This window comes from Erithacus rubecula (assembly GCF_903797595.1).
Source record: "Erithacus rubecula genome assembly, chromosome: 28".
NCBI classification, from domain to species: Eukaryota; Metazoa; Chordata; class Aves; order Passeriformes; family Muscicapidae; genus Erithacus; species Erithacus rubecula.
The window spans coordinates 4,097,645-4,114,893 of NC_136680.1; the positions used below are offsets into that span (position 1 = coordinate 4,097,645).

The following is a 17,249-nucleotide window of genomic DNA, read 5'->3' on the forward strand; positions in this document are numbered from 1 at the left end:
TCTCTGAGTGTTGATTTTACCTACCAGCTTGTTTGTACAGACAAATTTGTCATTCCTCTCATTTCCAGCCCTCCTGAGTGCTTGGGACAGGTGGATTGTTTGGTGCAGAGGGTGCTGTAGGAATCCTCCTCATCCTCATCCCTGTGTTTTTGGGGCTCTGCAGGTGCCACTGCTCGGCTGTTCAACACAGGAGAGGTTTCATGGCCCAAACTCAGCTGAGATCAGCAAAGTTTTCCCTGATAAAAAAAGGAGGCTGGGGCAGGACCCTGGGCAGCTACAAACACCCAGACAGGGTGTGGGTGAGGTGGATCCCACCTGGATCCTGAGCTGATGCTGACCCAGGCAGGGCAGAAATGGGACCAGGAGAGCCCATTTTGATTTATTTTAGGGTCTTGGAGAGATAAAGGAGCTGTTGCTTTTCTTTTTTGCATCATTTTGTGGGGTATCCCCAGCTTGGTTGCCAAATCTGGGCACTTTGAGGTTTTCAGGTGATCTGTGGAGGAGGCCAGGAAATGATCCTTGTCTTTAAGTTGTTTAATTAGAATGAACATATGTTTTTGGGTTTTTTTAAAGATTTTATTTTTTGTTTGTCTCTTTGGTGGTTTTTTTGGGTTTTTTGGTGTTTTGTTGGGGGTTTTTTTGGGTTTTTTTTGGTTTTTTTTTTTTGTTTGTTTTTGGGGTTTTTTTTACATTTAAAAATTATTCTTTTTAATGGTTCTGTTTGGCTTTCCCCATAAAACCTTGAAAATTGCCAAGTCCTTCCTCTTCTCATTGCTGTACAGCTCTAGGCTCACTTTGGGAGCTTAATTAGTGAAATTTAATGAGCAGGGCAGGCCTAAGCTTTAATATGAAGCTGTGTTTTCCTGAGTTAAGTATCATGTGCTTGAGACAAATGGACAAAAGCAAAAAGGAGGGCCAAAAAAAGCCTTGATTTTGAACATGAAAATCATGGTGAAAACCTGAATAAAAAGCCAAAAGAATGAGGCCCCCACTGGCACTGCCTGGTGCTGCTTTTTGGAGCTGTTAACTGGATTAACTGGATTCCTTTTATTTCAGCAGGTCCAGGCACAGCCCATGGGAACAGAGAGAAGACGGTGAGTGAGTGCCCAAGGCCACAAGGCCACAAGGCCACAAGTCCCACGGGCCATGGAGTGACACTGGTGACACTGGTGACACTGGTGATAACTGGTGACACTGGTGATACTGGTGATACTGGTGATACTGGTGATACTGGTGACACTGGTGACACAGGTGATGCTGGTGACACTGGTGATGCTGGTGACACTGGTGACACAGGTGACACTGGTGACACTGGTGACACTGACACAGGTGACACTGGTGACACTGGTGACACTGGTACCACTGGTGATACTGGTGACACTGGTGCCATTGGTACCACTGGTGCCACAGGTGATGCTGGTGATACTGGTGACATTGGTGATACTGGTGATACTTGTGCCACAGGTGCCACAGATGACACTGGTGTCACTGGTCACACTGGTGACACTGGTGACACTGGTGACACTGGTCACACTGGTGACACTGGTGGCACTGGTGACACTGGTCACACTGGTCACACTGGTGACACTGGTCACACTGGTCACACTGGTGACACTGGTCACACTGGTGACACTGGTGACACTGGTCACACTGGTGACACTGGTGGCACCGGTGACACTGGTGACACTGGTGTCACTGGTGATACTGGTGGCACTGGTGACACTGGTGAGACTGGTGCCACTGGTGGCATTGGTGACACTGGTGGCACCAGTGGTGCTGAGGAGCTCAGGGCCCAGGCTCTCAGAGGGACCTGGCCAGTTTTCCCCCCCTCCTCAGCTGCCATTCAGGACAGGGACCCGGGTTATACAATGATGCAGTTCTGAGTTTTGGGGTTTTTCTCTTTGCCAGCTGTTCTGCACTCACCCCTTGGCGTGGGCAGTGCAGGGCTGGGCTCAGCCCAGCAGCAGTGTCACTGTGTCACCCTGTGCCCAGTGCCACCAGCCTGCCTGTGCCCCTGCAGGGCTCGGGGCTGAGCCAGGAGCACCCTGGGGAGCAGAAGCTGGATGTGTGTGATGTGACTCTGCTGGAAGCTGCCCAGAGGGACGATGACCCGGTGCTGAGGGAGTTCCTGAGGCTGCTGGCCCTCTGCCACACCGTCATGGTGGAGGACAGGGGCGGTGGGTCTGGCTGCCCCCGGGCTGGGGGGCTGGGCTGGGCTTTGGCAGCGCCCAGCAAAGCTCAGCTGTGGGGAGCAGGGCCACTGAGAGCCCAGGGGTGGCTCCTGCCACTGTCCCTGTCTCGTGGATTTGTGTTTGGGGCTGTTTTAAAGCTCATGGGTGGGAATAGAAGCAGAAGGGGGATAATAACACAACAAAAGGTATTAGAGAATCTCAGTGTGGTTGGGGTTGGGAGGGACCTCAAAACTCATCTAGTTCCATTCCTGCCGAGGCAGGGACACCCCCCACTGTCCCAGGCTGCTCCAAACCCCAATGTCCAGCCTGGCCTGGGACACTACAGGGATCCAGGGGCAGCCACAGCTGTGCCAGGGCTCCCCACCCTCCCAGGGAACAATTCCTCCCCAGTATCCCATCCAGCCCTGCCCTCTGGCAGTGAGAAGCCATTCCCTGTGTCCTGGCAGCCCAGACCCTTGCTCCAAGTCCTTTTCCAGATGAGACAAGCAGGTGCCACAGCTGCAGAGTGTCACAGCTGCTGCTGGGCAGTGGCAGGGCATTGCAGCTGTGCCAGTGTGGTTTGGCTGGGAGGCTCTGTGTGCAATCCCTGCTCCTGTCCTGCAGACCAGCTGGTTTACCAGGCAGCCTCCCCAGATGAGGAAGCATTGGTGTTGGCAGCCAGGAGCTTGGGCTACACGTTCCTGGCCCGGACACAGGACAGCATCACCATCAGGGAGCTGGGCAGGACCAGGACGTACGAGGTGCTGGCCATGCTGGACTTCAACAGCGAGCGCAAGAGGATGTCTGTGCTGGGTGAGAGGGGTGGGCTGTGCCAGGGGCCCCTCCCTGCTCAGTCCTACAAGGGATGGCACTGGGGTGGCTGCAGGTGGCTGCTGAGGGTCATCCTGGTCATCCCTGTGGGTTTGCCAAGAAGGGTTTGAGCAGCCAAGAGAGAGGAAGTGAGTGCAGGGTCCGAGGAGTTGTGTGAGAGCTGAGAGTCCCCAAGGTGGTGCAGATCTGGGGATACTCCTGTGCTTCCCATGCCCGCAGATGGAAAAGCACCAGCGAGCCCTGCAGTGCCTTCTGGGGGCCAGCACGGGCCAGTGTGGCCACTGCAGGGACAGCAATGAATGGGAGCCATCCCTGAGGGGCCCTGAGGTGTCCCTCCCTCCCTCCCTGGCAGTGCGGGACCCCCAGGGCACCATCCGGCTCTACACCAAGGGCGCTGACTCCGTCATCCTGGAGAGGCTGCAGCGGCGCGGGCACCGCGAGAGCCTGACCGAGCAGGCGCTGGGTGTGAGTGCCACGGCAGCCCGGGGGACAGCGCGGGGGTACAGCCCGGGGGACAGCCCGGGGGACAGCGCGGGGGACAGCACGGGGGACAGCACGGGGGACAGCCCTGCCCTGCCCTGCCCTGCCCTGCTGCCTTGGGGTTGGGGGTCCTGCAGCCACTGCCCTGCTGCTTTTCCTGCCTCTGCCTTTGGGGTTTTGGTTCTGCCTTCTGCTCTAGGAGCCTCAGCTGCGTGTGGGATGGGGTAAGAGGGCATGGAATCCACTTTTGGTGTTCTGCATGGGCCAGCTGCATCCAAGGGTGCTGGTGGTGATGCTGTAGGATGGGGGGAGGGAGTCAGAGCCCGCAGAGAGGTACCCAGGAGTGTCCCTGGCTGAGCCCATGGCTGGCCTGGGTGACGCCCTGGTCCTGTGAGTGATCCGGGGGAGGGAGGAGAGGCTGATGTGTGGTCCCCGCAGCGCTTCGCGGAGGAGACGCTGCGGACGCTGTGCGCGGCCAGCAGGGAGGTGAGCGAGGGCGAGTTCCGCGCCTGGAGCCGGCGGCACGGCGCGGCCGCGGCGCTGCTGCGGCACCGCCAGCGGGAGCTGCACCGCCTCTACGAGGACATGGAGCGGGACCTGCAGGTGGCTGCGCCGCGCTCAGGGGAGCTGTGCCCCAGAGGGTGGGCGTGGGGGGGTTGGCTCTCCGGGGTGAGGAGTGAAGCGTCCAACCCAGCACCACTCCCTGGTGCGGTTTTCCCCAAGGGGTGACTTTGTGACCTGCCAGGGGACGCTGGGGTGTCAAGCTGTAGCTGTCAGGTTGTGCTACCCCCAGCAAGCGCTGCTGGCTGATCCAGGGGTGATTCCCGTGCCATGACACCCTCACCCCCTCCAGCTGCTCGGGGTCACGGCTATTGAGGACAAGCTGCAAGACGGAGTCCCCGAGACCATCCAGCTGCTGAAACTGGGCAACATCAAAGTGTGGGTGCTGACAGGAGACAAACAAGGTCGGTGGAGGCACCCCCAGACCCTCCCAACACATTTCAGCTTCTCCCCTAAACAGGAACAGAGAGGAGAAGGGGCCACTGGGAGTGGGCAGGAACTGGTCCTGCTGCTCCCTTTACTCCCCAACAGCAGCACATCCCTCCTGCCAGGGGAAACTGAGGCAGGGGAAGGGGCTGCTGCCCACCAAGGGCTCTTGGAGCCGAGGTTTGGGGCTGCCCTGGGCTGGGGGCAGCAGCACTGACAGGGGGTGTTGCAGAGACTGCAATGAACATCGGCTACGCCTGCAGGCTGCTGACAGACGACATGGAGATCCTGGAGGAGAAGGAGGTCAGGTGAGGAGCTGTCACCTCTTGCCTCAGGATATTGCTGTCCCTGCTGAGAATGCTCTAGGGCACAGGAACTGGGGCAGGGAGGGCAGAGTTGAGCTCAGCTCAGCCAGAGGTGCATCTCAGTCCCTGGGTGTCCATGGTCTTCATCTGATGCTTTTCCAGGCCTCCCCACCTGTTTCTTCTCCCCCCTCATTGCTCTTCCTTGGCAGGCTTTGACCAGAGAGGGTTTCAGCTTCTCTCAGCCTCTAAACCAGGCTAATTTCTATTATCACTGAACCTCCTCTTTGTTCCTCCTGTTCCCACCACAGTCCCATCTCCCTGGCTTCGAGATGACCACTGTAGCTCCAGCATTCCCAGTGTCTCCAGCTCACATTCCTTCCTCCCACAGTGAGATCCTCCAGGCTTACTGGGAGAGCAACAATAACCTCAGTGGCAGTGGGGACACCCCATGCAGCCACCCCCTGTCCCAGCAGTGCCCAGAGGCTCCCTGCCACAAGAGAGCCATCATCATCACCGGGGAATTCCTGGTAAGGAATGCTGCTCTCTGCTCCCTGCCTGCTGCTGGTTCCTGCCCTAGTGCTGTCAGAGTCCTGGCACGTGTAGGATGTGAGGTTTCTCCTGCCCAAAAGGTGGGAAAAGCCCATTTGGGGCTGGGGAGTGAAGGGTGGAGAGAACAGCCCTGCACCCAGCATTTGGTGTTGGGGTCTTTGACCAAAGCTGCCCAGTATTCTGGGGTGGTGATCACAAGCTCTCATGGACATACTGGGACATACTGGGACATACTGGGCTCACGGTCACAGCACTGTGCTGAGCTTGGAGAAAACCAGAGTCACTTTTTGGGGGCATGGCTGAGGAGCTGAGGGCTCTGAGGTGCCAGCCACATTTGCTCTCCCCCAAGGACAGAATGCTGCAGACAGGAGAGGTGCAGAAGGAGAAGAAGGGGTGGCCGTGGCAGTGGCTGTGCCGGGAAGGGGCTGAGGCCGGGCAGGAACAGGCAGGGCTGGTGGAGAAAGCCTTTGTGGAGCTGGCCAGCAGCTGCCAGGCCGTGATCTGCTGCAGGGTGACCCCCAAGCAGAAAGCCCTGATGGTGCAGCTGGTGAAGAAGCACAAGAAGGCTGTGACCTTGGCCATCGGGGATGGGGCCAACGATGTCAACATGATCAAAAGTGAGGCTCGGGCAGGTGCTGTGTCCCACTGGTGATGGTGGTGCCCCATTTGTCATCTCCACCAGCTCACCCTCCTCTTTGGGGTGAGGAACTGGGAGGGGAAGCCCCAAAGCTGTTGCCACATTGCTGTGCTGGGAGGGGAGCAAGAGGAACAGGACAGGGACCAGCCCAAGATAAGAGCAGAGTGGCCCACGTGCTTTTGGTATCAGGGATGAGCTTTGGTGAACCTGCAGAGCCCAACGTGGGCAGCTGGCAGAGCCACCCCTGCCCCTCCCAGGGCACAGCACACCCGGAATATCCAGCTCATGGGACAGAGGGGGCTTGTTCCCTTTGTCTGTCACTCCCAGATTCACATTCCTGGGGACAGCCCAGGGGGAAATCGTACCCCCATCTCCCCCAAACTGCCCTTGTGCATTTGCCCCCCTCAGCAGCAGACATCGGGGTGGGGATCAGCGGGCTGGAGGGGCTGCAGGCCGTGCAGTGCAGCGACTACGCCCTGGGCCAGTTCTGCTTCCTGCAGCGCCTGCTGCTCGTGCACGGCCGCTGGAATTACCTGCGCATCTGCACCTTCCTGCGCTGCTTCTTCTACAAAACCTTCGCCGGCCTCCTCACCCAGGTGTGGTTCGCTTTCCACAGCGGATTCACGGCCCAGGTGAGGGGCACAGGGGTCACATCCATCCTCTTACCTCTCCCCCTGCCCAGGTTTCCCTGCAGGGATCGTGCCTGGAGGACACGTGTCCACATCACCACCTTGGTCCCTTTTTGGTTGCCTGGTGATCTGCACTGCTTGCCTGCACCAGTTATTTTACCTGGGTGGGTTGGGAAAGTGCCCTGGGGAAACTCAGGATCTCCTTGTGAGCTGCAGTTCAGTCTTGGACAGCTGCAGGATCCCATGTGCATTCAACTGGTTTCCTCCAAAATGGGAGCTTTGGTCCCAAGTGTCATCCTCAAATGTGACTCGACTAGCAATATATGGAGCTCCAGCCCCTCTCTGTCTGCAGCATAACCCTACAGACAGTGTGGGTATGATGCAGGGGATGGGACAAGTCCAAGGGGATTTCTGTGTTAGAATCTGAGTGTCCTGGACATCCTTTGTGAGTCTTTCCAAAGCACTCCAAGCTCACAGCTTCTCCCTGTTCCCTTCTAGCCTCTGTATGAGGGCTGGTTCCTTGCACTCTACAATATTTTCTACACTGCCTACCCCATGCTGTCCGTGGGCCTTTTGGAGCAGGTATGGCTTCCCCAGGCTCACCCAGCCCTGTGCCCCCCTGGGCAGGTGGGAGTCACCCAGCAGTCACTGCACCCATCTCCTGGCAGCTCAGGGGGCATTTGGGGCTCACCCTCAGTGTTGGGGTGCCTGTCCCCAGTCATCCCAGAGGCACTGGGCAGAGGGACCCACTGCAGCTGTCCTAGAGGGTGTGTGGGGTGGGGCAGCCCCATCCTGCTCCCCCAATCTCTGCATCCCCTCTGGGGTCTCTCCCAACAGGACGTGAGTGCCAAGAAGAGCCTGGAGTTCCCTGAGCTCTATGTGGTCGGGCAGCAGGACAAGCTCTTCAATTACCGTGTTTTTGGTGTCACCCTCCTGCACGGGGTGGGCACCTCCCTCATCAGCTTTTACATCACCCTCTGGGCCTTTGAGGACCACGTTGGCTCCAAGGCTGTGGGTGACTACGAGTCCTTCTCTGTCACAGTGGCCCTGTCAGCGCTGCTGTCGGTTCTAGTGGAGGTGAGCACTGATCTGCTGCTCCTCATCCTGCCCCATGGCAGATCTTTGGGTTCTGGGCTCTGGCACTATCCCCAGTGGCTGGGGGATGATCTGGGTGAGGGAGGAATTTGGGCAAAGCAGGTGAATGGGAGAGGGTCACCACAGCCCTCATGAGACTGTGTGCTCTGCTCTTGTGCTCACAGATTGTCCTGAACACTCAGTACTGGACAGTGTTGTCCTTCCTGATGGTCACAGCCAGCCTGCTCCTCTTCTGCCTCTTCTCCTTCCTGACCCAGAGTGTTGATGCCTTCAGGATAGCCCCAGCCATCTTCCGCTTCCCAGGTGAGCTGCCCTGGGCATCCCCAGGGCCCTTCCCTTCCCTGGCCTTGCTGCTAGGAGCTGTTTCCCACCCTGTAGATCATCTCTTCATTGCCACTTCTTGAACTGCTGGCTTGACTTTTAACTCCAGTTCAGGTGCCATCTCCTCTCCAGAGCCCTCAGCACCTTCCTAGCTGGGGGCTTGTCCCCCCTCTGCCACCTCCACCTTCCCTACCCAGACATCACCTCTATGTTGGCAGATGCCAGCTGGAATGCCCTGACTGACCCCTATGTCCTGCTCGTGGTCCTGCTGTCCCTGGTGGTCAACACCCTCCCCTCTCTCACTGTCCACGCCCTCCGTGCCACCCTGGGCAGAGCCACCACCCAGCAGGTGAGGCCAGGGGGGCTGCTAGGATCCTGCTGCCCCCAGGGCTGGTGTCTGGGACTGGTGATGGCAGGGGGGGTTTCCCAGGGAAGCCTGGACTGGAAGGTGTCACCTCTCCTTGGTGGTCCCATTCGTGGTGGTCCTTCCTGACACTGGCACCAGGGGCCTCTTCCAAAATTGTTCTTTGGCCAGCAGGGGGCTGGGCCAAAAGATCTGGTCCAGCTCTTGGAGAGGGTCTGGTTTTGGTTACAGTCCTCCAGGATCCCCCAGGAGGGTCTGGGGTCTGGTGCAGGTTCTGGTGCCACTCCAGCCTTGGTGGAGCTCACCCCCTGGGGTTGTGGGTTATACCTTCAGGAGAGTGCCAGGTGGAAGCAGGGGTTGAGATCGAGCTTTGAGAGCTTTGCAGGTCCATGGGAGAGTCTCCACATCCCTCATCCCATCGTGGGAAAGGAGGCTGTGGTGGAGCTGGGATCCAAACCCTGTGCTGTGGAAGGTGTCCCTGTGCTTGTCCTGTGTGCCACCCTGGGCTGAGGGCCGGTGTGCACAGCCCGTGTGGCAGCAGGGGCTGACACTGCTCCAGAGCTCCATGAGCCTTGCAGACCTCAGGAAAATCCCCACATTCCTCGTGTCCGTGGAAAATCCGGTTATTGTAGGGCTGGGAGCCAAACCTGCCCTGCTGGAGAGGACCCTTCCTGTCCCACTTGGGGTGGGGGCTCTCCTGGGAGATCCCCCAGCCCTGATCCCCCCTGTCCTTGCAGAAGATCCACCTGAAGGCCAGGCGGGATCCGGAGCCCCCCGGTGGAGCTGCGCTCCCACGTCCCCCGCCGCTCCTGCCGCCGCTCCAGCTACGCCTTCTCCCACCAGGAGGGGTTCGGGGGGCTCATCACCCGCGGGGACAGCCTGCGGGGCGGGGACACCCGCGGGGACAGCCTGCGAGCCAGGGCCACCCGCGGGGACAGCCTGCGGGCCAGGGACAGCCTGCGAGCCAGGGACACCGCCGGCACCGCCCCGGGTCCACTGTGCCCCGATGGGACCCCGGCTGTGTCACCCCCGTGCCCTGAGGGTTCCCCGGCTGTGTCACCCCCGTGCCCCAAAGGGACCCCGCCTGTGTCACCCCCGTGCCCCAAAGGGACCCCGCCTGTGTCACCCCTGTGTCCCGATGGGACCCCGCCTGTGTCACCCCTGTGTCCCGAGGGTTCCCCGCCTGTGTCACCCCCGTGCCCCGAATGAACTCCGCCTGTGTCACCGCTGTGCTCCGAGGGTTCCCCCCCTGTGTCCCCCCTGTGTCCCGAGGGTTCCCCGCCTGTGTCACTCCTGTGTCCCGAGGGGACTCCGCCTGTGTCACCGCTGTGCTCCGAGGGTTCCCCCCCTGTGTCCCCGCTGTGTCCCTCGCTGTAGCTGTCCCCCCTGCCGGGACAGGACAGGAGCAGCAGGGCTCACATCGGGTGCCACCCTCCTTTCCGGGGTCACCATTAACCCCGTTGGGTGGTTTTGCAGGGGGGCTGCCCCGTCCCGGGGGCTCCTGCTGAGCCCTGCAGTGGCTCGCTGAGCCCCGCGCTTGTTGCCCGTGGCTTTGCAGAGCTGCGGAAGCCGCTGGCGCTGTCACCAACCCTGTGAGCACCGCTGCCAGCCCAGCCCCTTCCCTCTGCCGAGCCCTCGGAGCCGGGGTTCCTCTTGGGTGAGGCTCATCCCAGCCCAGGCTGCAGCCACAAAAGCAGTTCTGCTGGCCCAGACTCATTAACCCAGCTCCGAATTAATTAAATGCCCCGATGGGGAGCAGCCCCTCAGCCTCGCTCATTCCCACCCCCAGGGCACCGAGCTGCAGTGGCTGCATGAACAATCTTGTTTTGTGTTCTCCACAGAGGGCTGGTGTCAGTCCTGTGGATTTTCTGTCATGGAACACTCACACAACCCTGGAGTGGTTTGGGTGAGACCTTAAAGCTCATCTCATTCCATCCAGTGTCATGGGCAGGGTCACCAGCCCAGGGGGCTCAGACTTGAGCACTGTAACTTTAAAATATCCCCTAAATTTTGGAGAGCTGTGATTGATTGATTGATTGATTGATTGATCACCTGCAGGTTTCTATTCTCCAGCCAGATCAGCCTGGCTCCTGCAGCCCCCAGCACTGCCAGCCCCTGCCTTTGCTGTCCCTGCACAAGGGGCACTGTCCTCTCCGTGCCTTGCGCCATCTCCACACCACTTCCCCAGGTCTGCTGTCCCCACCTTTGGGGACAACTTCTGGCCACAGGCTCTGCAAAGTCCCAAAAAGCCCCTCTGGGGGGGATGTGGATAAGTTCTGCCTGGTGGGCACCGGGGTCACATCCCACAGAGCCAGGGCCACCAGCAGTGGCTGCTGGAGAGCTGTGTGTGAACAACTGTCTGGTGACTGGGTCACCCTTTTTAATGGGTTTTGGTTTTTAATTAAAAGGACTTTTTAGCTTTTCTCTCCTCTCCTGGAAATCTCTGCTGTGCCACGAAGGGTGAAATCAGCACTGAAAGGTCCCATGCCAGCAGTGCTCGTGCCATGGCAAAAGGCACAGTAGGAGAAGAGATTTGGGTAAAAAGATGCACAATTAAACCATCCCCGGGGCTTGGCCCTGCCTGCAGCACACGTGATTCCATGGGTTTGTTTTACAAGTGCTTTGGCCTCATCTGTGCTGGGTTTGTGAGAATTAAAGTGTTTCCCTTGGGCTCTGGCCAGAAGGGCCTGGATGGTGCCAAGAAATAAAAGCCTTTCCTCTGGGAAGGCTCTCACTGCTGCAACTGCTGGGTGGAAAACAGGGAGAGAAACTTTCCCCAGCACCCTGGGCATGATCCCTGAATCTCCCAGGGCAGGTTTTTGGGAAGAGTGAGGTGGTAAAAGGGACACGGGGAGGGAAGTGACCCCCTCACCACCACAGGACACCACACACGCCAGGGTGAATGACTAGAAAATAATTTATTGAAGAAACAGAAAGCTGCAGAAATACAACACAGTCATGACCAGTAGAGGATGAACAAATAGAGATTAATTTTTTTCTCTCTTTTAAAACCTGTTGACAGGCTGGAGTTAAGTTTCCTGATAACTTCCCCTGTGTGAGTCATAGCAAAGAACAAGGAACAAACTCCAGAGCACACAGCACAGTTTGGATAAAGTGCCTGACACATAAGACTCTTTTTTATTTTGTTTTTTTTTTTTCTTTTTTAACGCTTGTAAATAGCTTAAACAAATATAGTTGCAAGACACAGAGGAGTAACAATTGCATTTCGCTGTAGAATAAAACTTATCCCATGAGAGTAACAATAAAGCAGCAGCAGCAAAAAAAAAAATTAAATTAATTTAATTAGAAGAAAAAAGTCATTTAAAAACTCAGAGATGTGGCCCTCGGACTGGTGGGATGAGGACGAGTGTCACCTATTGCTATACAGAAAAATGAGCAATGTTTTCTGGAGGAGGCTGGGCTGGCAGAGCAAGGCTGTGGGTTCTCCCTGGCCAGGCTGGATTCTGTCTGACTCCTTTGTTTCCTTTAGAAATTAAAGGGGGGAAAAAAAAAACAAAACAAAACAACCCCAATTTTTGTTCTTTTGCATTTTTAATTCCCTCTCTTTGAAAACTCCAAATGAAGCAGTGAGAGGAAGTGGGATCCTTGTGCAGCCCCTGCAGGTGCAGCCCCATGGCTGGGTGTCCTCTGAGACATGGGAAAGGAGCCAGCTCCATGCTGGGGACATGTGGTGGTGACAGGGACAGATGGGGCAGTGACAACCCAGAGGTGCCCAGCACGGGTCAGGGGAGAGGGAAAGAGGAGCTGATTGTCAGCACCCAGACTTGGGATGTTCAGGAAAAAGGGTGAATGGTGAATTTTTGGCAAAGCCATTTCTCTCACTCTGTGCCAATGTCCTACTGGCACAGCTGATGTTAGAACAAGGCAAGCTTGGCACAAGGGTAAAAATGCTTAAAACTGACCCCAAGAGCCTCCTGCTTTCCCAGTGGGATGGGGGCAGCACTGCCCCACTGCCAGCATGGGGTTTCAAATAAAAGCCATCATTGGAAAACTTCCACTCCTGGAAGAACTGGAGTGGCCAGGGGCATCACAGATCATGAAATGACCCAAATACCTGAAAACTTCCTCAGTTCAAGCAGGAGACAGTGGCCAGGATGAACCAGCAGGTTTTAGTGGGAAATCCCAGGTCTCCTCCTCTTCCTCACTGCCCTCCACCACCCTCAGAGGTGTTCCCAGGGCCCCGTTTTCATTCCTGCTCCCCACAGCACAAAAATGCCCTTTGGGTGCAACCCTGGTCAAGAGAATTGTCTTTAGGACAGAGCTCAGATTGTCATTACAAGCAGGGGAAAAAAAAAAAAAAAATCTTTGGTATCATGGCAAGTTGCTCCTGAAGGCATTTTGGTTGGTGTGGGCAGCAGGCAGGGCCAGACCCAGTGTGGGCAGAGCTCAGCTGAGCCAGAGTCCTGCTGGGCCAAGGGATGGGAGCAGGGCTCAGATCTTGGCTTCTCCACTCCCCAGGATGGAATCCAGCTGCTCTCTGTAAGGTCCAAGGACTCGTCACTGGGCTTGTATCCAAACCTGACCTGCTTGCAGTTGTAATTGTGGTCTTGGCCTTCCTGGTGGAAAAGGTCTTGGAGGAGGAAATGGGGCATGGTGGGGCTGCTGAGCTCCCCAGAGGACAGCAGGGTTGGTGAGCAGATGAGTGGTGCTGCTGGAACCAACATATCTCCTAAAAGCCAGGTTCTTGCTCTTCCACCAGCACCTGGCCTGAGCATCTCGGTGCTCAGGGCTGCAGGGCCATGGCACCAGACTGAAAAACCTTCCTTTTGGCTTTTGGGGCCACTTTGGTGGAGCTGAGATTTCTTTCCTCATGGTGAGCTGAGCTGTGGGTGCACCTGGAGTGGTGAAGAGGTTGGAAAGGGCTGAGGAAGCAGCAGTTCCAGGGGAAGGGCACCTCTGGGAAGGGCATCACTGCCTCCTCCAGGTCCCCATCACCCTCCAAAGATGTGACTTCTCAAGGTTCTTCTCTCCCTGCCTTTAGGGGGAGCAGGGGGAGGAAGGAGCCACTCGGGATGTGGACTCTGGGCAATTGCAGAAAGCTCCAAATTCCTTCCAAAGAGCCCTGAGACCATCCCAGGCTGGGATCCTTCCACTGCCTGCACTCTTCTGCCCCAGCCAGGGCAGGTGTCTGCACAGAGTGGGAGCCAGGCTGGTGGCACAGGAAAATCCAGCAGGGGCAGAGTGCTGGGGGTGCCTCTGAGCCAAACCCTGCTCTTGAGGCAGAGACCCCAGAGCTGGGTCAATGGGTCACTGCAGCCCAGGGTGCAGCACCATCCCCAGCACCTGGTTCTGTGCAGGGCAGGGCTGTCAGGGCATCTGGGGGCATCACCTGCAGAGCTCAGGGGGGTTTTGGGGTGCCCAGGGCTGTTTCCCTTGTCTCAGAGCACTCCAGGAGCCCTGTGGCTTTGCCAGGTCGTGGTGGTGGCTGATTGTCTCTCCTCCTCTTGGCTGCACTTAGCATTTGACCCACAGAGCTGGATAAAGCAAAAAAAGCCCCAAAAAGAACCCCCAAACAAGCAGCCAGCACAGAGCAGAGCTCGGGGGGCAAGAGCAGGGTGGGCAGGGCAGGGCCCCGTGTCCCAGATTCCCTTACCCTGTTTGCTGGGCACGGGCCGGGCTGTGCCCCCCGCCCTGCCCCCGAGCTGCCCCCGCGGCTGCCAAGCGATTTTCAGGGCGAGGAAAGGAACAAAAGAGGTGAAGGAAGAAACCGAGGGGGTAAATGAGGACTTTGCCGTGGTTGTGAGTTGGAACAGAACCATGATCCATGCAGAGAAATCTTCATCAACCAAAAACTCGTGGACAAAAAAAGCACAGTTTGTCCCCTCCCGCTCCCACCCGACCACCCCTCCCCCAATAATTATTACATTACTTCAAGAAAGAGTATATTTTTTCATGCATAAATCAAATTCTCATCTTGTCTTTTTTTTTTCTTTTTTTTCGTCTTCTTTAAATTACATTTGAACACATAACACATATAATAAATACTCTTGTACGACATGACTCAGAGAAAAGTAACACATCTGAACGCAAAGGTATCGTCATCATTATTAGTTTTTCTTTTTTTTTTCTTTTTTTTTTAAAAGGACTTGTTTAAATATGAAATCTGTAAACTCCAAGGGTCCTTTTTTTTTAATCTTTCTCTCTCTCTTTCTCTCTCTCTTTCTCTCTCTTTTTTTTTTAAATCGTGAAACTATCCAGCTTTCATTTCCTTAACATTCAATATGTCTCCCATTGAACTCATCAAAGAAATAAGAACATGCCGTCTTCTGCAAAATTATAATTTAACAGTATAAAGCTTCAAGTCACAAATTCCAAAAACTAGCTAAGTAATTTTTTTTTTTTTTTTATCACATAAACTATACATTAAATATTTTGAGGTATTTCAGAGAACATTGTCAAAGGCTTGTAAGGTCTGTGCTGGGTGGCAATGAAGGCTTTCTCCTGCATAGAGAACGTCTTTGGTATCACAAGCCAGGTGGGGACAAGGGGGTGGCGTGGCCAGGAGGGTGGGCAAGCCCTGGCCAAGGCAATAGTGTGGACAGGGAGGTGACAGGGAGGTGACAGGGAGGTGACAGGGTCTGACCAGCTCTCCCAGGCTGCCCAGCAGGATGGGGTTGCTCTCACTGGGGGTGTTGGAATCCCAGAATCTCTTGGACCCCCAAGGATCACCAAGTCCAGCTGCTGGTCCTGCACAGGACAACCCCAACAATCACACCAGGGTTGGCCCTGGGCAAGTTTGGTCCAGCTCAAAGGAGTCACCTTGGCAGGAGCCTGAAGCAGGTACAATTCAGCCAAGTTTTCCCTAAACTGGAGATTGCTGGGAAGAGCATCTCTGGCAGGTCCTCCTGCTGCCTTCTGCTGGAGCCAAGGGGCAGAATGGAGCAGACCTGGCTGCACAGAGCATCCCCAGTGAGCCAAAAACGCCCCTCTGGGGACTTAGAAACAGCTCCTGTTGAAAGGATCCACAGCTCCAACCTGTTCCCTAGAGGAAGAGTGTGGAGAAAGCTCAGGGTGAGACTTTCCACTGCTCCTGCCTTCGTCTTTCCAAACAGAAATGCCACAAACTGTGCTACCAAAAGTGGGAACCAAAGCTCAAATCTGAGCTGAGCTAAGCAAAAACATCCTGTAAGGAAACTTAGTTTTGTCATCTTGTGAGGAAACTCACATTGTCACCTTGTGAGGAAACTCACTTTGTGACCTTGTGATGAAAACTCACTTTGTGACCTTGTGGGCTTCTGCAGGGCCCAGCACTGAGAGGCTGGAGAAGGACATGGGGCAGAGCCTTTCCCTGGGAGCCTTTCCCTGGACATGGTCTGTGCTCCTGGGGCAGGAGGGGCTGCATGGGGGGACCCTGGGGACCAGGCTGGGGGACACAGGGACATCTGGGAGGGGACATTTTGGGGGAGCCAGCACCTTTCCCTCAGCAAGGGGGATATCTTCTCTTCAATTAGCACAATTAGGGTTTGTCTCCTTCATCCCAACACCCAGAGACTACAGGAGCCGTGGGGATCTCCTGTGGAGAGCTGAGGCAACGCTGTCTTTAGGATCAAAGCAGAGGAGCAAAGAAATGGCCACACACCTTTGGTACAAGAAAAAGGCACTCATCTACCACGCTGCCATCCCAGAAACGCTCCTCTCCTCTCCTCTCCTCTCCTCTCCTGGCTCTCTGGGGACTCCCAGGGCTGGGCTGGGCTGGGAGGGGCTGGCAGGGGCTGGGGGTGCCCAGGGGCTCGGGGCTGGCCTGGGGGGAGCAGGGAAAGTGGCGTTTCCAGCACAGACCAGACAAGGCAACAAAATCTTTGGTATCAGACGTGATTTTCAAATCACAAAAATTGAAAACTCAAGTGAGGTAGCCTTTAGTCTCGGGTTCTCACTAGAAATGTCTTTGCATCCTTGAGGGCCTGTGGCGTTTACTCTTTTCTTTTTCTTTTCTTTTATTTTCTTTTTTTTTTCCTTTTCCTTTTTTTCTTCCCTTTTTTTTTTTTTTTATTTTTTATTTTTTTTTTCCTGTTGTGTTTTTCACTTCCCAAACCAAGGCCCCCTTCCTGGCTTTTCAGCCCTTGAGTACTACTCGATGGGGTTCAGGAATCCACCACCATCGTCACCACGTCACGACAAGACGAAGAAACAACACCAGGGGAAGAAATCAGTGGCGGGGAGAGGGGTGCTGGGGGATGAGATTCCCGTTAGGTTTTGGGTTCTGGTTGGCAAAACACGCTGTGGCACCTGCCCCTTCCCACCCTGCCATCCCTCTGTCCCCCCAGCAATGCCCTGGTCAGTGTCCAGTGACACCCCCAGCCCCTGCTCCCCCCACCTACCCCAGCAGCTCTTTGGTTCAAGGCGTCCTCTGACCATGTGCAGGGGTTTTTTTTTTCTCTCTTCATTCTTTTGTCCTTTCTTTTCTCCTTTTTTTTTTTTTTTTTCGTTTGCTTTTGTTTGGTTGTTTGTTTTTTTGGTTTTTTTTTTTTTTTGGTGAACACATACCCTTTTCTTTACTTTTCTTTTCTTTGTTTTTTCCTTCTTTTCAACAAGGTGCCTTCCTGTGACACAACTGATCACTCTCAAAGTAAAGTGAATCCAAGAAACCGTAGCACTAGAACACAGATGGTACTTTTTACCCGCATAAATTCAAGAGTCCCTTTTTTTTTTTTGTTTGGTTTTTTTTTTTTTTTTGGTTGATGGTTGATTTTGGAGGATTTTTTTTTTTCCCCAAATGATGGGGGAAGAAGGGGACCTTGCCTTCCCCTTCATCCCCAAGCCTCTCCCAGCCCTTCCCTGTCCCCAGGCACCTCCTGCTCCTCCCGAGGACACCCTGGGCTGGCAGGAGCCCTCGGGGGAGCTGGGAGAGGGCTGATTGTG

General features: G+C 55.7%; 1 protein-coding gene across 1 annotated transcript; it reads left to right on the plus strand.

The window, feature by feature from the left end:
* Positions 1 to 1,074: 1,074 nt before the first annotated feature.
* Positions 1,075 to 9,529, plus strand: LOC306813209 (phospholipid-transporting ATPase IK-like; the record flags this gene model as incomplete). The annotated part of the gene is made up of 15 exons (XM_079328417.1): positions 1,075 to 1,094; positions 1,993 to 2,177; positions 2,796 to 2,984; positions 3,355 to 3,467; positions 3,921 to 4,085; positions 4,336 to 4,447; positions 4,702 to 4,777; positions 5,163 to 5,301; positions 5,673 to 5,940; positions 6,369 to 6,592; positions 7,088 to 7,171; positions 7,427 to 7,666; positions 7,849 to 7,987; positions 8,224 to 8,354; positions 9,107 to 9,529. The coding sequence occupies 15 exons, from the start codon at positions 1,075 to 1,077 to the stop codon at positions 9,407 to 9,409; spliced, it is 2,388 nt and encodes a 795-aa protein (XP_079184543.1). The 3' UTR covers positions 9,410 to 9,529.
* Positions 9,530 to 17,249: the final 7,720 nt, after the last annotated feature.